The sequence below is a fragment of the Puma concolor genome, chromosome B4 (genome assembly GCF_028749965.1).
Source record: "Puma concolor isolate L17-30 chromosome B4, mPumCon1.1.hap2, whole genome shotgun sequence".
NCBI classification, from domain to species: domain Eukaryota; kingdom Metazoa; phylum Chordata; class Mammalia; order Carnivora; family Felidae; genus Puma; species Puma concolor.
The window spans coordinates 8090456-8113629 of record NC_141673.1 but is presented as its reverse complement, the minus strand read 5'-3'; the positions used below and the strand labels follow the sequence as shown (position 1 = coordinate 8113629).

At 38.0% G+C, this 23174-nt stretch overlaps 2 protein-coding genes across 4 annotated transcripts in view; one reads left to right on the top strand and one right to left on the bottom strand.

Moving 5' to 3' along the window:
• Positions 1-22341, bottom strand: part of ST13 (ST13 Hsp70 interacting protein) — a 32313-nt gene extending 9972 nt beyond the window's left edge. The window contains exons 1-7 of one of the 2 annotated variants that reach the window (XM_086712181.1): positions 22061-22341; positions 16229-16286; positions 14382-14457; positions 12064-12134; positions 7966-8032; positions 2586-2670; positions 2120-2230 (exon numbers count right to left, since the gene is read on the bottom strand). In XM_086712181.1, the coding sequence (XP_086568307.1) occupies positions 2120-2230; positions 2586-2670; positions 7966-8032; positions 12064-12134; positions 14382-14457; positions 16229-16286; positions 22061-22170 (578 nt within the window). In that variant the 5' untranslated portion in view covers positions 22171-22341. The remainder of the gene's footprint in view (positions 1-2119; positions 2231-2585; positions 2671-7965; positions 8033-12063; positions 12135-14381; positions 14458-16228; positions 16287-22060) is intronic. The other variant, XM_025926363.2, reaches the window with a different exon arrangement.
• A 339-nt stretch (positions 22342-22680) lies between these two features.
• XPNPEP3 (X-prolyl aminopeptidase 3) overlaps positions 22681-23174 on the top strand; it is a 78020-nt gene continuing 77526 nt past the window's right edge. Inside the window, exon 1 of one of the 2 annotated variants that reach the window (XM_086712177.1) lies at positions 22681-22873. In XM_086712177.1, the coding sequence (XP_086568303.1) occupies positions 22810-22873 (64 nt within the window). In that variant the 5' untranslated portion in view covers positions 22681-22809. The remainder of the gene's footprint in view (positions 22874-23174) is intronic. The other variant, XM_086712179.1, reaches the window with a different exon arrangement.

Genomic DNA, 23174 nt, shown 5'->3' with positions numbered 1-23174 from the left:
AATAGACACTTCTCCAAAGAAGACATCCAGATGGCCAACCAGCACATGAAAAAATGCTCCACATCACTCATCATCAGGGAAATACAAATCAAAACCACAATGAGGTACCACTTCACACCTGTCAGAATGGCTAACATTCACAACTCGGGCAACAACAGATGTTGGCGAGCATGCAGAGAAAGAGGATCTCTTTTGCAATGCTGGTGGGAATGCAAACTGGTGCAGCCACTCTGGAAAACAGCATGGAGGTTCCTCAAAAAGTTAAAAATACAACTACCCTACGACCCAGCAATTCCACTACTAGGTATTTATCCAAGGGATACAGGTGTGCTGTTTCGAAGGGACACATGCACCCAATGTTTATAGTAGCACTATCAACAATAGCCAAAGTATGGAAAGAGCCCAAATGTCCATCAATGGATGAATGGATAAAGATGTGGGGTGTGTGTGTATCTGTGTGTGTGTATACATACACACACATACATATATACATATACACACATACATACATATATACAATGGAGTATCACTTGGCAATCAAAAAGAATGAAATCTTGCCATTTGCAACAATGTGGGTGGAACTGGAGGGTATTATGCTAAGTGAAATTAGTCAGGGAAAGACAAATATATGACTTCACTCATATGAGGACTTTAAGATAGAAAACAGATAAACATAAGGGAAGGGAAGCAAAAATATAATATAAAAACAGGGAGGGGGACAAAACATCAGAGACTCTTAAACATGGAGAACAAACAGAGGGTTGCTGGAGGCGTTGTGGGAGGGGAGATGGGATAAATGCATAAGGGGCATTAAGGAATCTACTCCTGAAATCATTGTTGCACTATATGCTAACTTGGATGTAAATTTAAAAAATAAATTTTAAAAATGCAAAATAAAAGGGAAAACATTTAATATTGAATTTTAATTGAAAACATCAGTATAAACTCAAGGTTTCATAACTTTTTTCCTTAAAATCATTATTTAAAAAATGTTTTTCTAACTCTGTTCAATGAAATGACAGAAATAATGCTATCCCAGAGGCAATGAACATATCTAATGGCCAAACTTTACTTTCTGTAAACATTATCCTCACAAAAATGAACCCTAGTTTCTTGGAGAAATGGTTTCTTCTGAGTCTAGGACAAGCAAAACAGGAGATGAGCCCATGCTACCTTGTACCATAAAGCAAAGAAATGCTCAAAGATTACTGGGCTCTCAAGAGGATCAACAGCAATACATGAACTTTTTGACTCCCAGAGCACTAATTCTAATCTTTTACCTTTATCTTTGACGTGCATCTTCATAATCACCAGAGCTTTTTTGAGTACCTAATACAGTTGTCCCATGCATATCCATTTTCATTCCCATCCACACTTGGAGTACAACACCCTTCTAATCCACATAAGATGTAAATGTCATTGGACATCTCATCCCCAAGCCACAAATACTCACTTGTATAACATTAAGTTTTGCTTCCAGGAAATGATGACTAAGCTAGGATAAATTCACTTCTTTATTTTCCCCTTTTTCTGATTTTCAGGTGGCCTGTAAGTAACTAAAGTAGTTTGAGGCTAAGGAATTCCTTCTTCTACAACATATTGTTTAACGTTAGATTACAGAATTAAAAGAAAATTTGTAAGGCCATGTTCTTTTTTAGAAATAATTTTGATCCTTACCTTAAATTTGACTCTATGTAGTCAAAAACTGTAAAACAATGGTTTTCTTTGAAGAAATAAAATGAATTTTTATTTGTTCCTTATAGTCCCTCAATTATTATCAAGCACATATTATCTTGAAATTAAATCCTTGGGCAACTTCGTTTTGCTTTAAAGGCATATTAAAACATCAGATTTAAATTTTAGAAGTTCTGGGGCGCCTGGGTGGCTCAGTCGGTTAAGCGACTGACTTCGGCTCAGGTCACGATCTCACGGTCCGTGAGTTCGAGCCCCACGTCGGGCTCTGGGCTGATGGCTCAGAGCCTGGAGCCTGTTTCCGATTCTGTGTCCTCCCTCTCTGTCTGCCCCTCCCCTGTTCATGCTCTGTCTCTATCTCAAAAATAAATAAACGTTAAAAAAAAAAATTAAAAAATTCTGAAAATAATGAAATTCCATTATTTACCGGTGTGCTTTCCCTCGCCACTTGTAAGGCTGAGCTGAATCAGGATTTATTTCAATAGCTCTGTCACAGTCTCGGATGGCAGCATTTGGCTTCTGTAATTTGATGAAGACACTAAAAAAGAAGTGTAACATTAAAAAGTATTTATTTTGGGGCGCCTGGTTGGCTCAGTCAGTTGAGCGTCTGACTCTTGATTTCGGTTCAAGTCATGATCTCACAGTTGTGAGATCAAGCCCCACATTGGGCTCTGTGCTGAGAGTGGAGCCTGCTTTGGATTCTCTCCTCTCTCCCTTTCTCTGCCCCTCCCCTGCGCATGGGCATGCTCTCTCAAAAGAAACAAACATTAAAAAAAAGTATTCATTTCGAACAATAACACCTTTGGGATAGTCACAGAAGCAATTCTATTGAAATCAATGAGCAGAAATTATTCACAGCAGAAAGGGATGCTTTTTTTGTTTAGAGCTCTCACCTGGCTCTCTTGGCATACAGAATGGCCAAGCGAGGATTCAGCTTGATGGCATCCGTGAACAAGTCAATGGCTTTCTGTAGTTCACCTAAAGTAAAACAGGTTGAGAAATAAAGAATAAGAAATATCTCCCATTCTTAGTAGGACTCATGAGTTTTTTTTAAAGAAAAAAAATAAAAGGATAAAATTAAACTTACAAAGAAAAAAGTACTCATACTAAATTTACAGGGTTGATTAAAAATACTATTTGAATTCACAGGAATGATATAAAAATTCAAGAAAACCAGAACTCATGCAAAGTCCATAACTCACATTTTAAATTCATTTACTGTGTATCCTATTCACATAGTTAGTTAGCTTCTTTGTGTATTAGTGCCTTCAGTGAAGTCATTCAACAAATAAAACATACTATACAATTGGAATAAGTCTTTGCACAAAGTTTAATTCTTGGGCATAGGAAACATGGGGAGGGAAGACAAACACAGAGTTTTAAAGGTAATGTCACAGTTCACTTTGGAAAATACATTTACCCAGCTAGTAAATGTGTAAAGAAAGAACTTTAACAGAACTCCTAAACAATGCAGAAGAATGTGGAATGTCATTAGTTACTACTGCAGATGTCTATTACAAATTATTACGCTTGGAGGTCTAATAAGTAATTCACAGCTACCAAGTTCAAAATTGAACTCTTAACTCTGACCCCATCTCTAAAATCCACTTCTCATCCTTATATTATCAACTAAATATGTGGTTCTTTCATTCACTCTAGTTTAGAGGTCAGCAAACTTTTCTGGAAAGGTCCACGTAAAAATTATTCTTGCAATCATCAACTATTCAATTCTGCTGTTGTAGTTGCAGACAACACATAAACAAATGCATGTGGTTATGTTGTTCCATTACATTTTTATAAAAATAGGAGGCTATAGTTTGGCTAATTCGTCATCTACCTCATGCCCCAAATCTTGGGAGTCATTCTCAACTCCCCAATCTAAAACTGTTTTTACTGATTGCTATGACAAAAAAGTAAGAACTGTAGAAAAACAGATGTGGAACGGGAAATGAGGGTGGCAGTGTTCAATATGAATCCAAGATTCGAAAAGCTATTTAGGGCCCAAATATATACATCGCTTATTAGAAAACAAATATTACGTAAGAATAAGATTAAATATATTTTTTCAATTTGTGTATATGATTTTCCAATCACTAACTTGTTATGACACAGATACTTATTAAATTATTTGGACCTAACTACATTATAAATGGAACTCTTAGCCATTTCTTTTGGCCTAAAAGGTATGTTCAAGTCATGACAGTAAGGACACTAGGAACAGAGAAAGTCTGAGACTCTTTGCCCTAATCCAAGCCATCATTATTAGCCACTTGGATTATAAAATATGACTTGGTTTCTTGCATTCCCTCTGTAGTATCATGACAATGCACTTTGTATCTGCTGTGAGGAGCCAGAGAACCCCATCTTCTGTGCTCGAGGATACACTTCATAAGCTGCTCCCAGCTAATGTTAATGACTAAATAACAGCAAGGACACCAAGACTGGCCCATTATTGTGAGACTGTTAACTCCTCTATTGGACAACTCTGGCTTGCCAAGACGTTTTAAATTTTTTTTTTTTTCAAAAAAAAATTTTTTTTTCAACGTTTATTTATTTTTGGGACAGAGAGAGACAGAGCATGAGAGGGGAGGGGCAGAGAGAGAGGGAGACACAGAATCGGAAACAGGCTCCAGGCTCTGAGCCATCAGCCCAGAGCCCGACGCGGGGCTCGAACCCACGGACCGCGAGATCGTGACCTGGCTGAAGTCGGACGCTTAACCGACTGCGCCACCCAGGCGCCCCGCCAAGACGTTTTAGAAACACACCCATAGAGGATTGTGTTTCTCTCCTACACAGGAATAAACACTTACACAACTTTCTCACTGCCTTCCAAACTCCTCTGGCTCTCCCCGCTCCCCCTATTTTCCCTCTCAGGTATTTTCTTAGATTTCTGGCACATCAACACATTTTGACTTCTTCTTCTGCAATGAACATACCCTTATTTGCCCCTATAACCTGATTTACATAAAAGAGCAAGAATAATCCTTTTCAAAAGTAAATACATCTCACAATGAAGCTCTCCTACTCAAAAACAAAAACCCCTACCCACAACACCTCAATAGCTTCCCAATCATCCTTAAGGATAAAATTGTTGAGTCCTTAGCCTAACCTACAAAGTTTAGTGATCTATCTTCCCCACCACCTTCCCACCGCCCATCTCCCACTACTCCAAAGTGCTTCTATGACCTCAACTCCATCTGCCATTCTTACCCCTTCACTCGCCTCGCTCCAGCTACAAGGCCCTTCTGTTATGCTACTTGTTCTTCACCTGTCTCAAAGGCTCTTCCTCACATTGCTTACTCACTTCATCATATACTTTTCTGACCACCCTTTGCAAAACATAGCTTTCATCAGTGACTATTTTTTTTACTCAGCTCTATTTTTCTTCATCACGCTTATTACCACCCAACATTAAATTACAATTTGTCTGTTTCCGATTCTGTGTCTCCCTCTCTCTCTGACCCTCCCCTGTTCATGCTCTGTCTCTCTCTGTCCCAAAAATAAATAAACGTTGGAAAAAAAAAAATTAAAAAAAAAAAAATAAATTACAATTTGGTTTTGTTCCCCAGTAATATATGAGGTTCAAAGGAAAAAAACATGGTCTCTTTTGTTTTTTTCACTGTATATCTAGCATCTAAAACACTGCCTAGGGCGCCTGGGTGGCTCAGTTGGTTGAGGGTCTGACTTCAGCTCAGGTCATGATCTCACGGTTTGTGAGTTTGAGCCCCGTGTCGGGCTCTGTCCTGACAGCTCAGAGTCTGGAACCTGCTTCGGATCCTGTGACTCCCTGTCTCTCTGCCACTCCGACGCTCGCCCTCTGTCTCTCAAAAATGAATATAAAATAATCTTAAAAATAAAAAATAAAACACTGACTAGAGGGGTGCCTGGGTGGCCCACTCTGTTGAGCGTGTGACTTCGGCTCAGGTCATAATATCTCAAGGCTAGTGGGTTCAAGTCCCCAGTCAGGCTTTGCAGGAACAGCACAGAGCCTGCTTCAGATTCTCCATCTCCCTCTCTCTCTGCCCCTCCCCCACTCATGCTCATTCTCTCAAAAATAAATATTAAGAAAATAAAATAAAAACACTGCCTAGAACATGCTAAGCTTTAAATATATTAAACAGAAAAGCATAATAAAAGTAACATAACTAATAACGTGACAGCTAAAAACACTTACTAAGAACTTAAATTCAGTAAGAATACTGACACTTTAGAAATACCAGTAACTTGGGGAGCCTGGGTGGCTCAGTTGGTTGAGGGTCTGACTTCAGCTCAGGTCATGATCTCACGGTTCGTGAGTTTGAGCCCCGCATCGGGCTCACTGCTGTCAGCTTAGAGTCCACTTCGGATCCTATGTCCCCGTCTCTCTCTGCCCCTCCCCTGCTCATGCTTTCTCTCAAAAATGAATAAACATAAAAAAAAAAAAAAAAAACCACTACCTTAGTAAGAATGGTACCAGATACTATTCTAGGCATAATACACATATTTATTCCTCAATATACTATGTAGGTACATTATCCTTATCGTACAAAGGAAACAGAAGCAGAGACAAAGAGTAACTTCTCTAAGTTTGCCTAGCTAGTAAGTGCCAGAACTGGGATTCAAAACCCAGGCACTCTGGCTTCCTAAGTTCAGTGTTTAATTATATTCCTGTCTCTCCAACCCCACGCAGGGCCTGAATCTACAATCCCAGGCTTAGAATACTAATGTTTTATCCCTCTACGATATACTATAAAATTACATTTATTCTAAAACTAGAACTAGGTTAAATTTACACATGAATACAGCTTGGAAAGAAATGTGGAAAAACAAGAACATGACTTATTAGGTAGCGGCAGCAGCTTCATTTTATTAAAAATTGCTAAGGCAATAATAAGAAAACAAATTTAAGAAATATAAAACAATATGCCAAAATTAAGTGACAAAAATAATAAATGAATTGGTATCATGGCACAGTAAGATCCTGCACAAGTCAAAACCCTTCTGAGACCTCAGATTATTCATTAACCTGTAAAACGGGAGTAGTATGAGGTTTTAATGAAATAATGCACATTAAATACAATAAAACTGTCAGGTAGGTAGAAAGCACAAAATAAATGTTGGATAAATAGACATTAGGTAGTAGTAAAATTAAAAGATTAGTGTGGAAAAGGAGTGGTCAGGAAGAGAAGTGGCTGAGATCAATTGATGGGTATGAATTAAAGCAGAAATAGGTGAAGAAGAGCTTTAGAGAGAAGCAGCAGAGCACAAGTGTAGGAACATTCTAGGACAGCAAGGTCTGGCTGTAATGAGAGGTTAATATTCAAAAAGAAGAGAACAAGGCTGGGAAGGCAAAATATGGGATCTGACTCTAGCAGGTTTAATGCCTTGATGAAGATCTTCAGAAAGTGTGCAAAAAGCTAGTCAGAGGTTACAAGCAAAGGAATTTGTGGAAATAAAAAGCGGTTCTAAGAAAGAATAATCTAGGGACAGTGAACAGAAAGCAATAAAGGAACTAGACATTTAAGGTAGGCAAATTATTGAGGCTAATGCAATGGCATAAACATGTGAAAATGACCTAAACTAAGAAGGTGGTGAGATCACAAAAAAAACAAAGTGAATACATTTGCCAAGTTGGAATAGCAATCAACGCTAAACTCCTAAAGTTCAGTCATCTTCTAATTCTACAGGCGGAAGTCCAAACGCACTCCAGCAACAGACAGCAGCAGCCCCACCACAATGGCATTGTGGCACACTAACACACAGCTATGGAAGGGTCTGCACAGCACCCAAGAAAGGATTTGTTTTTATAAATTATAACTGATTCAACATTATGCTTAATACTACCAGCAGTCTCCCACTTTGAAAGGATTTTCTGAAGTGGATCTAAAATGTAAAGATTAGAATAAGAATGTTATTATCCTATGGACATCATTTGCCAAGGGTATTGCTGTGTCAAAAGTTAAGAGTCACTGTGCTGCTACTACTACCCTTTTTTTTTTTAAGACTTTTGCCTCTTCTCAGTGTAGAAACACAAGGATATAGCTGGTAAAGGAGTCTTTGAGTCACAGAAAGATGCGTCCAATGCCCTGAGGCAAGGTAATTGATACCTGAGTGGTTTCTGCCTCTTTATCAAAGGGGAAGGGGTGGGTAGAGAATAGGACGCTTACTTTCTTCTCCAGTATAAGAGACTCAGCAAATTTAAATTCCCTTCCACTTTTCCACTATTTTAACAGCTGCTGCAGGGAAAAAGAGAATATATAGAAATATAGCAAAGACGAAAAAAAAATCACTCACCATCATTTAGGGCATCAATGGCAGCCACTTTTTTATCATTTGCCTGATCCATCATTTCCTCGGTTATCTAGGGGGAAATCGTAGGTCAACTTAGAAGTAACAGAGAAAGCAAAGAGAAGGAAGCAGCTTGGGCTTTCTTAGGGATGGGGAGATATAACCCTCATTTTCACTCATTCTTCTCTTGTTTCCAGGGAACAAAGAGGATAACTATGGTAAATGATTAGTAAGAAATTACACAGGATGAGCTTTAATCTTTCATAATGAACAATAAATTGCACTCCCTACCTTTACTTTAGACATCACCTTTGTGTCCCTCCATCCCAACCAACCTAAGCAAGATGTTCCTGCCCTGGTCTTATCAACTCCTTTCTAGTTATTCACAAATACTAAAACTCAATCTCCTCATAAAGATGTAACTAAGTCCTGTTATACTTGAATTTTAAGTGAAATGTCTCATCCTTTTGTTCGAACAAAGACCTACAGAGTACCTATACTGTACTGAATACAAGATGTTGACAGTACAATGATCATTAGTAACAAAAACTTAGAGCAAACATCCTACCTAAATGGAAAGTAGTTATTTCTTTTAAAAAAGGCAAAAAGATTCATTCCACCATTAACCACTGTGTAAAAAATATTACTGCTGCTGGCTAGTTCATTAAGAAAATAACTTGACAGGTTTAAGAATTGGAAGGAAACACCAAGCTGTCTTCATATTTAACTAGAAAACCCAATAGAACTGACAGGTTGTTAGATCTACTAAGACAATTCAATAAAGTCCTTAGAAACACACAAACAACATAAAAAAATAAGAGTTCCTCCACATCAGCAAAAATCAATTACAAAACTGGACAGAACAGGATACCATTCTAAGAACATGTAAGACTTTCATGGAGAGAAAAAGTAAAATTCTATTAAAGAACACAAGATGTATACCATGTTCATGGGGAAAAAAAAATTTTTTTGAAAAGTAGGCTACACGCTGAGCATGGAGCCCAATACGGGGCTTGAACTTATGACACTGAGATTAAGACCTGAGCTGAGATCAAGAGTCAGAGGCTTAACTGACTGAGCCACCCAGGTGCCCCAAGAAAAAATTTTTTGAATACTTCAACCGAACCGCAAGTTACTCAGTAAATTCAAATTCCAACAAAAACTCCTACAAGTTTAAAAATCTTTTTCAAACAGAGAACAAAAAAGAACAAAGACACACTTTACCAGATAGTCAGACATCCTACAAATCCAGAGTAATTAAAAAGGAAAAAAAAAAAACTCAGTTTATGGCAACATGGTACACATAAAACCCTGAATAAATGTAAAAGTCATCTTTGACATAAGAATGTAGAAATCCTCAAAGAACAAGATTAAATGAAGACTTGAAATCCAGTAAGGTAGCCAAGTACTCCATCTGCTTTCACCCTTTTAGCAGGTGTCAAACCCGGTGATCTCACAATTCTGTTTTTGAATGTAGTGGACACATGAAAGAAAATCTAGATTCAGGTGAAGAGAATACATGTTGTCTAATCAGATACGCTCCAATAAATCTGGAATCCCACCCACATGCCTATACCTGCAAGAATAGCAAACCCAAAATAAATTGGTCCCAATGAAAGGAACAGCCAAGTAGAAAGAAAAAGAAACTCCCCTGTAAACTTATAATGATAAGCCAGAGTTTCTGGTGGAATTCATATTACTTGTATAGTTAACACAAACAACAGAAAAACCATGCTGAGATTTTAAAGTGGTTCTTGACTTGGTAGCTCCAATCCAGAGTCTTGATGGAAGCAAACACTTCCCTCTTTGGAGGAATACACCTTCTACCCAGGCCCCAAAAACTTTTCCACGGGTGAAATGTCAAAGAACTCATGGTCAAAATATCAACACATAAGTACACACAGTCAAAATATCCACACACACACAAATCATCCACAAATAAATGAGCAAGAGTCAGGAAAAGTAAAAGAATAAGGCCAGTAAGAGTTTGATAAAGATTTTAATGTGTTTAAGAAAATAGAGGCACATTTTGAAAGTAAGGAAAAAGTGACTTATAAATAACCAAGTGTACTTTAAAATGAATCAAAGCAAAACATAAAGATGAAAAACACAAGCATTCAAATTCAAACATCAACAGCATACATCATTCAGCAGTGATAAAGAGATGAAACTTAATAGTGAAAAAATCTAATACATATCTAACTAGGGCTCCAGAATGACAGTAGAGAGAATGGGGAAGAGGCGATATTTGAAAGGTATTAGTTGGAATGTTCCAGAACGAAGAAAGTTAACCCTAGAATTTAAAATGCCCAACAGGGGCCCCTGGGTGGCTCAGTCAGTCAACTGTCCAACTTTGGCTCAGATTGTGATCTCACAGTTCACAAGCTCAAGTCCCATGTCGGGCTCTGTGCTGACAGCTCAGAGCCTGGAGTCTGCTTCAGATTCTGCATCTCCCTCTCTCTCTGCCCCTCCCCCACTTTCTCTCTCTCAAAATAAAAGCATTAGAAAACTTTTTTTAAATGCCCAATATATCCCAAGTAGCACAAATGAAGTATTATAAATCTAAATACCTGAAAGTGACACATCATCAATAAATAAAATCCATAATTTAAAAAATTCCTTTTACAAAGAATGACAAAAAGTACCTATATTTGTTCTTAAAGATGCACACAGCTTTATGGAGAAAATGCTAAAAAATTACTTAAAAACATTAGGAAAGACCTAAAAAATTAGATACAGATTCATGGGTAGTTAATCTCAATAGTGAACTGTATCTTCTCCTAACTTGATTTAGATTTAATGCAATTGTAATCAATTAGATTTGGGGTGGGGGGATGACACTTGATAATATTCTAAAATTTATATGGAAAAAAAAAGGCCAACAAAACAGCCAAAATATTCCTAGACCGCTGGGGGTCCTTACCCTAAGGTTAAGGTAAGACAATGTGTCATCAGCACACAGAAAAAAATTAGACAAGAACACAGCACCAGAAGTGGCTCACACGTACATGAAACAGTGCATTTTGGCACTGGTGGGGAAAGAAATTCTTTAATAGCGCTGACAGGTAGATTAAAGGTGAAAGGTTAACATAAAGTTTTCAAAAGGGAAAAATATATTACAGTAATTATAACCTTGATATAATAAAGCATGATATATAAGAGAATTATCAATTTAAGAGAAAAGATTGTTTATTAAAACATAAAAAATACAAGTCACAAACTAGCAGAAAATATGTAAAACACATATAAATGATAAATTGTTAGTCTCTAGAATATAAAATGAACTATAAATCGGTATGAAAAAGGCAAACCAGAAGAAAAATGGGTAAAGTCAAAATAGGACTTCACAAATACCTGTGAATGAATGACTAATAAACATTAGAACATGCTCAACTTTATTAGAAATCAGAAAAACTCAAATTGAAAGCCACAAGGGCATACCATTTCACACCTGGCTGAGATGAAATCTGATAGTATCAAGTGTTGACGAGGAAATGGACCAAGCTTCTAAACCACAATTACTATATTTCAGTGTCTCTCAAGCCTTTCTCATTATCAAACCCCAAAGAACCATTTGAGACATTTTTTAATACTCCCCCACTCCATTTTAATACCACACAGATATACCACATGTATGTTATGACCCTCTGGAAGACCACTAACCATTGTAATATGTAAGTTTTTTTTTTTTGTAAGCTCCCCTTCCAAGAACCAATTTTCACCACCTTGAGGGTAACACTGTACCCATTGTGACAAAATCACTTTGGAAGCCAATTTAATATTATATATCCCATTAATAAGTAATTCCATTTGTAAATGTAAATGTTAGGTGAACTTAAAGAGCAGTCAAACCAGATGCAAATTGAAAAAGCAGATAAACGACAAATAACAAAGATTTCAAAGATTGTTAGAGTATGATTACAAAATAATGGGAATTTCTACAAATGTTTTAAGTACTAAAATAAAATGCTTTCCTAAATGCCTTAAAGTTAGAGAAAGATTTAGTATGTGATTTTCCTGGCAGAATTACATCATAAAAGTCATTGCGATAGGTGGGACCTTTACATTCCTTACTACAAGCAGAAAATAAGCCACTGGACTCACCTCTACATTTTCATCTCCCATTTCTTGAGGGGCATCAGTATCTGGTTCAATCACACCTTCATTGTCAATTTCTGCCAAAGTTAAAAAAATGATAGTAAGACCTGTGATGCCCCACATAGCAGCCACCAGCCACATAAGACTATTAAAAACTAATGAACTATGGCTACTGCAACTGATAAGCTAAGTATTTTACTTTATGTTAATTTATTTAAACATATTAGGGAAATAAAAATATTTCCTTATGAAATACTACTGTATTGTTTTGTTAAAATTATATTTCATTTTAACTGTTGCATCACCAGCGGTATTTAATCTTATACTAGAAATGTTGGCAAGTGCAGTTTCTAGTATTACACACACACACTCCACTGACTTTGTGTCAAAATGATTCCATTCAAATATTTTATTCTACACATCAATGTACTATAATGTTTTAAAAAATACTTTATGCAGATAGCACAAATTATAATGATGTAAATCATAATGAAGTATTTACTTTTTAAATAAATTTTAATTTTAAAATAAAGGCACCCTGCTAACGCAGACTCAAATGCCAAAGCTAGCACTATAGCCAAAACAGTAATAAGAGGTATGTCATAAATTTCATGACAACTGTAATTTGTTACAGCAAAGCAAAACAAAGTAACTGCTCTATATAAAAAACTTTTCAAAATAATGGGCATTAAGAGACATTTTCAGCAAACAGAGCGAATTTAATGTTTCCTTTTGTCAAAAAAGAATGAAACTGAAATTAGCTACCTGAAGTCAGAATTACCTCAAACGAAAACATTTCAGTCAATTTTTAATGGTAACTGAGCCTGTCACTTTGCCTAATCATAAAACAGCTTAATTCATACAAAAAAAAAAAAAAAAAAGAAGGAAAAGCTTTTGGATGAAGAGTTGGTTAAGACATTATTATACTAATGGAAATTTTTAGAAAATTACAAGACTAAAAAAGATATTACACAAAAAGTGAAAGATCTTCAATTAAGCCTCCAAACAAGAAGCCCTTTCTAACAGTACCAAAGTTCACTTGGTTCAAAATTTGAAAAATTACACGTACTCTTCTTTAGCTTTTAGACAGATTCTATGAGTTAGGAGACTGCCCATTTAGTATCTGGGATATGTGTTTATAGTTTCAAAGGACTTCCAAATTTAGGAAGAGACTTTTTGTCAGTTTGCAGCCTAAAAAAAAAAGCCCAAACAGAAACAACCAAACTAATGGCATATCATCTCTTCTAAAAGGAACAAGTTTCGGGGCGCCTGGGTGGCGCAGTCGGTTAAGCGTCCGACTTCAGCCAGGTCACGATCTCGCGGTCCGTGAGTTCGAGCCCCGCGTCAGGCTCTGGGCTGATGGCTCGGAGCCTGGAGCCTGTTTCCGATTCTGTGTCTCCCTCTCTCTCTGCCCCTCCCCCATTCATGCTCTGTCTCTCTCTGTCCCAAAAATAAATAAAAATGTTGAAAAAAAAAAAAAAAAAAAAAAAAAAAAAAAAAAAAAAAAAAAAAAAAATAAAAGGAACAAGTTTCATCAGTGTGTGTACAAGTACAAATAGGAAAATAATTTTTTGGTATTTGATTCAGTTATTTAAAAACTTAAAAACAATTTTTATCTTATCACTGGATCTTATCAAAAAAATTTTTTTAAGTTCATTTATTTTTGAGAAAGACAGAGACAGTGTAAGCACAGAAAGGAAAGAGAGACAGGGGGAGAGAATCCCAAACAGGCTCCATGCTGTTAGCAGAGCCTGATGCAGAACTCAACTCGTTAAACTTTGAAATCCTGACCTGAGCCAAAGGCTTAACCAACTGAGCCACCCAGGGGCCCTTGGAAAACTTTTACCAAAAAAAAAAAAAAAAAAAAAAAAAGGGAAAAAACTTTTACATATATTTAAAACTTGGGTATGTTTCCCAACTTTTTCAACCACAAATTTCATTAAATTTGAATATAGATCAAATATTTCCAAGAAAAATATAACCCCTAATATCTGCATTGAAATGTGCTGTAAAGATAAAAATACACTCTGGATTTCGAGACGTCATATGATAAACAGGAAAATATTTCACTAATAATTTCTCCATATTGATTACATGTTGAAATGCTAACATTTTAGGTTTGTTAGTTTAGATACATTTATTTGAATTAATTTCATCTGTTTACTTTTTAATTTTTTTAAAATGGCTACTAGAAATTGCATTTCATATGTAGCTCAGCTACATTACATTTCTATTAGATAGCCCTGATTTAGTCCATTTAGTAAAAATCAGCACCGGATCTTATCATGAGGTTATCAAATACAAACTAACTACTACCTCCTCACCTAGATCACTTTCCTCACTTGATGGTTCGTCTGTCTTTATGTTTTCCTCCGCCTTCTTACTATCTGTTTTTTCTTCCTAGCAAAGGGAAGGCAAACAACGCTTTCAGTATTTAATAACACACCCAATATATACACACTAATTTATAAAAACTTATATGTAAACTGTTCACATCCATTGTATTTCAGTTGTTAATGCTCCCTTTCTTGTTCTGTTTTGGTAAACTTTAGTTCTGTTTTCATTTTTTTTTAAATCAAATATAGGTCCAATCCTTCATCCAAACATTCTAGACGAGTTTCAGAATTTAAAAAATATTGCGTTATAGAAGCTAATACAAATGCATATCCCACAGTTATGTTACACCCTCAACAGGCACTGTGGTCTACAACTCTCCATAATCAACACATTACTTCTGCAAAAGAAAGTCTGAGCATTCATAATAAGTGGGATAAAGACTATAAATAGCCTCACATCTGTTTAGATTATGCTTTACTGCCAAACAAACTTACTAAAAATCTTCACAATTTCAAGGGTTTTTGAGTTTGGAATTTCAAATAAGGAGCAATGGAACTATAATACACAAATGATGAGAATTCAAAGAATTTCAAAGTGCACATGACGAAAACCAAATTTCTTTCCCATTCTGTAAGTAACCGCTGTGATTTCTGGCATATCCCATTAGATATTCTCAATGCATATATATAAGACAGCTCTGCACTTTGACCTTTCCATTTAATGATGCTGTGTATCGTAGGCAATAGATCACAATCAGCACACCCCGGTCTATTCATACAATTGTATTAGTAAAATTACATAACCAGTTATTTAGGTTTCTCTTTGTAATTCTTAAAAATTGGAATCAAAGCCCTACCTTATTACAAAATATATGTTGAGAATACCATATGCAAGGTGTCAGATGCTTTAGCATATATGCTGAATAAGACCAGGTAGAATTCCAAATCAGAATATTTTGTTACAAAAATATTTTAGCAAAAATAGATTAAATATAATTTTGTCTTCATACACGTTTACCACATGGTAAAATATCCTATTTCGGTATCCTACCAAAAGTATCCTATCAGAAACTACTAAACTCACAAATGATTCCTCTAAAAAAAGAATAACTACTTTGAAGGCTTTTGCTGAAGTTCTCTTATATCACTTGCTCAAAGACAGAACTTCTGATTTCATATCTAAATAGATAAACCTTAAGGTTCTAAATAATAAAATAAATTTTCTTATCAACTTCTAATCAGTAAACTTGGGGATTTTAGACATAAAAGCCCAAAATAGGAGAAATAAGAATTCTGAAGGAAGCATTCTTAAGAGTATACCCACCCCCATCACTAAATTTCAGCTACTGCCAAACTCCTCCTGATCTTACTCACCTTTTTGGCAAATATGTTAAAGCAACATCATGACTCATAACTTAGAAATATCCCTGAGATGGTATGGCAGAAAAACTTAAGAACTACTGATTTGGGCTATTTTTCATTTACTTTGCAAGTATTAATTAAGTACCCACAATACACAAAACCCTGTGCTAGGTGCTAACCATAGAATGACGATGAAGACTACAAAATGCATACAATCACAGAGCTTACCACCCACAGGTCATGCATATAACACACACAGAACATTTACTCCCAAACGTGGTGAACGTTCAACCCTGGTGTTAAATCAGATGCCAGACACTTGATGTCCGAATAGAAATTTTACAAAGATCTTATCTCCAAGAGATCCTAAAGAAACCAGGAGTGGTAATTTGAGAGCAGCACTTTAAAAACACCTGTAAGATACTTCATATACAATTTTATTGCTAAACATACAAATGAAATTCATAACTTACCTTGATATTGTCTTCTGATTTAGTTTTATGAGTAGCAGGTGGTATTTTACCCCCCATGCTTGAGAAAGATGAGAAAAAAGATACTTGTTTAGAAAACTAAAATTCACTGAGCCAAGCAACATTATTTATGCTGGAAAGAAAAGACACAGATGATTATCTCAAACCTTTAAGAGTAAACTCAATTAATTTGAATGCTTCAGTATTTTTTCATCTTAAAATTTTATTTATTTAGCAAACTGTTTTTTTTAAACTTTTTTATATTAATTTATTTTTGAGAGACAGAGAGAGACAGCATGAGCAGGGGAGGGGCAGAGAGAGAGGGGGACACAGAATCAGAAGCAGGCTCCAGGCTCCGAGCTGTCAGCACAGAGCCCAATGAGGGGCCTGAACCCACGAACCATGAGATCATGACCTGAGCCAGTCGGACGCTTAACCGACTGAGCCACCCAGGTGCCCCGATTTAGCAAACTAGTTAATGAAAATCTAACCCTTTCTTCGCCTCACTTAGCCTAATAAAAACATAATTACATAGCTGGTCTGTGCCCATTCCCAGAAGAAAAGAGGCAGAAAACACGTTAATGACAAAATCATTTGTACAGGTATACTGAATCCAAAACTTCAACTTTAGTAAGAGCTCACTTAAATTCAAATAAGCAGTTTATGAAATGATTATGAAATCACAGTATAATTCAAAATGTTTCCTCTGACTGGGACCTACAAGGATTCTTTCTGCTTATATTCAAATGCCCCTCACAGTATAAATTTTCTCCTTATCCCTTCCCACAATCCACCGATTAATACTTCCCCTTGGCCTTGCAAGTCCTTCTTTTCCAAACATTCCAAGGCAACACCATGAATCATACACAAATAACTTTAATACAAGGAGGAAAAAAAGATTATGAAGAATTAGTGCTATATGCTCCATTTGGGGCAGACTCTGAAGCATATGGGCCCCAGGAAGCAGTCCAGTGACTAAAATGTTAAATGGATTAAGGGCCTCCAGGATAGTGAAAGCTGGAGATCACGAAGACTTAACTAAAAATTTGCCTTGAAAAAAGATTAACTTTCATGTAAAATAGGAGATATATTAACTTGGAAAACAAAAAGGAATCTACTTCAGAACACCCTTAAGGATTGATTCTTTATAACTGGAGTTCTATATCCATGTTTACATTCATTTCAGGTGGGTGGAATTTCTGGACATAGGGTATGTGTATGCTGGATTTAAATGGATACTGGTTCCCCAAAGTTCTACCAATTTATACTTCTATCAGCGGTGCCTAAGAATTCCAGTTGTTCCACAACTTGGCCAACACTTAGCTATTGTCCGTCTTAAATTTTTAGTCATTTTGATAGATGTACAGTGGTATCCCATTGTAGTTGAGTCTCTTTTCACTTATTTATCAGCCACCTGCATAGCCTTTTTTGTAAAATTCAACTCTCCTCCAGCTATTAGATTGTCACATTTATCTGTAGGTGTTTGTATACTCTGCATACAAGCCCTCTGTCAGTTTTATGTGCTGCAAATAGCTTCTCTCACCTGTGGCTTGTCTTTTCACTTACACTGGAGCCAACAAGAAACAAACCTAGAAATCTAAAACAGTAAATGCAGGGGCACCTGGATGGCACAGTTTGTTAAGCATCTAACTCTTGACTTCAGCTCAGGTCACAATCTCAGGGTTCTGTGAGTTCAAACCCTTCAACAGGCTCTGCGCTGACAGTACAGAGCCTGCTTGGGATTCTCTCTTTCCCACTCTCTCTGCCCCTACCCCGCTTGTATGCTCTCAATCTCTCTCTCAAAATAAGCAAACAACAACAACAAAACAAAATAGCAAATGCAATAACAAAGTCTGGAATTTCTTGTTAAGCACCAATCAAGAGAAATGTGCACACTTTTCCCATTCTGTTCCATATAAGTTACAAAAAAATCTTCACTTAGTACCTTTCACAACAAAATTCTTTAAAATTCTAATCTACAGAGAAACTACTTTTCAAAAGAGCACAGTAATCAAATGACAGTTCTTTGCAGTTAAATTTTAATGAAGACACATGGCCTCTCTTAAGGCCATGTTTTTTCCCTAAGTTTCGAAATGCAACATTCAGGAATGTACTGAGGTACACATTCAAACGCAGCCGTAACAGTCTAACCTACATTAAAATTTGGGGAAGGGCCAGTCTTGCCAAGAAATGCGTTAAGCTAAATCTAATCCTCAGGAAAGATGAGACAAACCCAAATTGAGGGAAATTATCCAAAATAATTGGTCTGTAATATGCAAAACTGCCAAGGTCATGAAAGTCAAGAAATGACTGAAGAATTCTTTCAGAATAGATATTAGGAGTCATAAACAATAAAGTACAACATATAATTCTGAGGATTTGATAGCATTAATGCAGGATTCTTAGTTTCCCAAGTTTGATGATTACATTGTACAGACTGTCCTTGTTTGTGGGAAATACACAAAGGTGCTGGGGGCACAACACTGGGAATAGTTTCAGGAGACATATTGTTTGTATCGTACTTGCGATTTTCCTGCAAGTTTCAAAAATTTTATTTTTTTATTTTTAAAACTGGAGGGGAGGGAACACAAGGTTTATTCACAAGCTACATACAGTTTCTCACATTCTGAATTCTAGTTACTTGTCAGAAGATTAACACCAATTTATATATACAGAAATTTCATTTAATGCTTCCAAGATTTAAAACAAGCTAGTTCCCTGCCCAACAGTGCAAACTGGACTTTGCCAGTATAGTCTTTTATGTTGCCAACTAGAGCTAGTGCAGAGACCTTCCTCATACAGAATCACACAAGACCTCATTCATAATTCCCTTCATTTGATACATACCAATTGCTTTAAGCAATAGTTACTTAGGCACCTGTACAAAAACACTGGGTGTTACATTCTAAACTCATTGAGACAGAAATGCAACCTGTTCATTTAATATATTTACTGAAAAGCCATATGCCAAACACTGTGCTGGAGATTAGAATACAAAGATACTCCCTTTGATCTTAAATCACCATAGAATGAAATAATAAAACAGTGTCAAACAATGCTGCTTCCTCTAAAAAAAATCCCAAAACATATTTGTTGAAAAGATCATAGTCTCCCAGGATCTTCAATGACTAATAAGACAAAAAAATTTCTGCTTCGTATTTCCCTTCGTCCCATTGAAAAAGCTCTTGTTGGGGCATCTGGATGGCTCAGTCGGTTGAGGTCAGCTCAGGTCATGAGATCACTGCTCATGAGTTCGACCCTGCATAGGGCTCTGTGCTGACAGCTCAGAGCCTGGAGCGTGCTTCGGATTCTGTGTCTCCCTCTCTGTCCCTCCCCTGCTTGCACTGTCCCTCTCTCTCTCTCTCTCAAAAATAAACATTTTTTAAAAGGAAAAAAAAAGAAAAGGCTGTTAAATAAATTTTTAACACCAAATAAAATTTTAAGCTATAAACAATGGTAGAAATTCTGGCAAATAAGCAAATAGACTAAATAAATTGTTCTTTAATGTCTAAGCCAGGGTACCTACAACTAATCTAGTATGAAGAGAGAACTCTGAAATGGTTGCAACTTGGGGAGCTCTAAAAGTAGGATTAGGCTTAGGAATATTCCTGGGCCCAGAAATCTCCACATTCAGCCCAATCTTCTATAATCCTGCACTTAAGAAGGATGACGTGAAGTCAGAGAGAAATTGATATACTTCAAGCAAAGGCCTCAAAGCCTACAAAAATTTTAATTTAGATTAAAATAAAGAGATAACAAAAGCTTCAGAATAGGGCCCCTACACGTGCCAAGATGCCTCATCCCATAATGAAACCAAAAATTTAGGATGCCACATGAAAAGTATAAATGGGAAAAAAAAAAAAAAGTATAAATGGAACCAGGAAAGAAATCCTGGAATTACCAATGTGAAATGTTAAAAAAAAAAAAAAAAAAAAAAAAGATACATTAAGTATTTTCTGGAAATAATGTCTGACAATATTTTCCAGACCTTAAACTAGAATTCTCTACACAGCCATAATCACTCCAGCACAAGTTACATTGTTTTTAGGGACGTTTTAACCTTTTCTTCACAGCTCCCTTTTTCCTCTTGAGCAGTGGAACAAAACATTGTATACACTCAGTATAATGTTCACTCTTGATGCCAAGTATTAAACTTCCCTGTGGTATATATGCCTGCTTTACCTGGAATTTTAGAAACAACTTAATTGTAGGCTCTTTCCTTTAATGACTAAATATAAGAGAATAGGGGCGCCTGGGTGGCGCAGTCGGTTAAGCGTCCGACTTCAGCCAGGTCACGATCTCGCGGTCCGTGAGTTCGAGCCCCGCGTCGGGCTATGGGCTGATGGCTCGGAGCCTGGAGCCTGTTTCCGATTCTGTGTCTCCCTCTCTCTGCCCCTCCCCCGTTCATGCTCTGTCTCTCTCTGTCCCAAAAATAAATAAACGTTGAAAAAAAATTTTTTTTAAATAAATAAATATAAGAGAATAAAAGCATACTCACGTGTCAAGTGAGACACTGAAATTGTCAACTTAGTAAGAAGAAAGGACCAAAATCTAGGCCTAAATTCCTAGTCCTGAAATTAGCATCTTGTAGGTTTTTCTGTTACAAAACGGTATTCTTGTTAGCTATTGTCAATAATAGTTACGTTACTACAGTAAGTGTTCTCGGAATCTTACACTAATAGCATGAGCAAAATCTTACAGTAGTTCAAAAACTGGAGAAGTAAAAGACTGAGAAGCTTCTCAGAGAAAAAAAAAATTGTACCACTATATACACCGCTGACAAACTTTAACTTAAGCTTCTTCCTTATAAGAGTTTGTTGAAAAAAACATTCTTTCAAGTATTTGGTAATCGTGTGTTCCTCCTCCCCTATGAAAAGATCAATGTTCAGAGTAGTACCTCTGAGTCACGTTGCCTTGCACTGTCGCTATTATCACCATGAGGTGCGATTTGTGCCTGTGTTTCATCTTTTAAATTCCTCACCACTAATAGCGATTTTTAAAAATCATCTCGGGGAAGATTTCCCTTTCTCCCTTAAGTTCCCCTCCAATATGCAAAATATTAATCTCTATTATATGGTAAATATTACGACAAATTTCCGCATTTATTATACTGTTTCCAAGCATCTGGCACAACGCCTACTCAATTCCGCGCACGTAGCGAAGTACTCCAGATTTAAGAATAACAAGAATAGATCATGGCTACATGCTGGTCCTTGAAAAATCATTTTTCAAGTGTTAAGTGTGATGGCACTGCTACTACGGAGATACAGTAAGTGATTCCCAAAATAATTCTACGCAGTTAGAATCGCTGTAAATTTAAAGGTAGCCAAACAGTGTTACCATTTTTATTACAACTCATTATATAACAAGTTATCATTTTTACAACACTATTTAAAGACGTAGTGCGTAAAATAGCCATGTGTCACTGAGACCTTTTAAACAGGACGCCCGAGATTTCAAGAAAACTCTACGCGAAAGAGAAATCTTGCAGCTCCCTTTCCCCACCACCACGTCTACAGTGTCCCAAGTCCCTGCAATCGTCTGCATTTATATTTGGATCAAGACACACCCCGGACGACCTCAGGGTGAGGGGACCCAGCTGTGCCCACCCCACCCCCCCTCCCGTCCCCGCCTCTGTACTATCTACGCTTCCCGGTCCTCCATTAGCCCCTGAAGTCGCCTTCCTTTCCTGGCCAGGGAGAGCCACAAAGAGGAGGCAACTCAGCAGGCCTCGCGGCAGAGCTCCCCGCTCGTCCTCCCCGCGCCAGCTGCGGCCCAGCTCCCCCTCCGGCCGTCCCTCTTCCCACCCCCAACGGTCCTCGGCCCAGGTCTCACCTCTCCACCCACTCCCGCAGGAAGCGCATTTCCTCGGTGTGCAGAACGCTCGGATCCTGCTTACACATTTTCACGAAGGCCCGAAGCTCGCTCACTTTGCGGGGGTCCATGGTCCAGAAGCGACGGCGGGCGGCGGACGCAGCTAAGGTTGCGGCCCGATTCCAGGCGCAGGTACTAGCCCAGCGTCACCGTGGGGAAGGGGGCGGCTGCCGCGAGACAGAACAGACTAGAACCTCCCCGGCCGCTGGCTCCTCCTACCCAACGGTCTCGTGACCCCGGGTCCTTCGCCTGTTCATTCCTACTCCCTCCACCTCTGCTCCTGCGCACTGCCTAGAACCTTCTAGAAGTGTGGCTGTTCAGGCTGTTGCCTGCCTGTACGCCCGCATTCATATATTCTAAATGCTGACCCAGTTCTCTGGGTGCATCAATCCCCCCACATGGTGCTTTTAAGAAGACGAGAAATATCAACCCCTGCTGGTAGTCATTTAGAATCGGACATCCTATGCGTACGGGCATTTAATGGAGCACGACGACCTGACGCCAAATGGGCTCTCTGTCAGGAAGGCAATCATAGCGCTGAGGCGTGACGTCATCATTCAGCGCCGCTGGGGGGGAAGGAAAGCCCCGCGAGCGGCGCCGGCCGGAAGGGGAGGGGTGTTTGGCTTGGTTTCCTGGCGACACGGCTCGGCGGCCCGTTGCTTCTCTGGCTGTTTTCCTTTTATCCTTCCTGCCGCGTGTGCGAGACCGTCATGTCTTGGTTGCTGTCAGCAGCTAAGCTGGTTCCCGCCGTAGCAACCGCCCGCTGCCTCTCAGGTTAGACTCACCTCCCACGGTGTCCCTTCCGGGGCTTGCTCTCTGAGAAACCTGAGGCGCCCTAGAGGAATCCAAGTTGGTCTCAGGGAATACCTGGTTCGGCGGACCATTCTCGTGCTGGGGCTTCCACTCCCAAACCCTTTGTGCGCTCCTCGGATTTCTTTTTTACCTGCTGCTTCTGGAAAAGGGTGGGCCCTGTTCTCCCTACCGTTGAGGTATTCTGGGAAGCAGGAATGACTGCCGAGAGAAAGTGTGTGCCATCCCCCAGAGGGGCTGTCTTCAAAGTTACTCGGACTCCCAG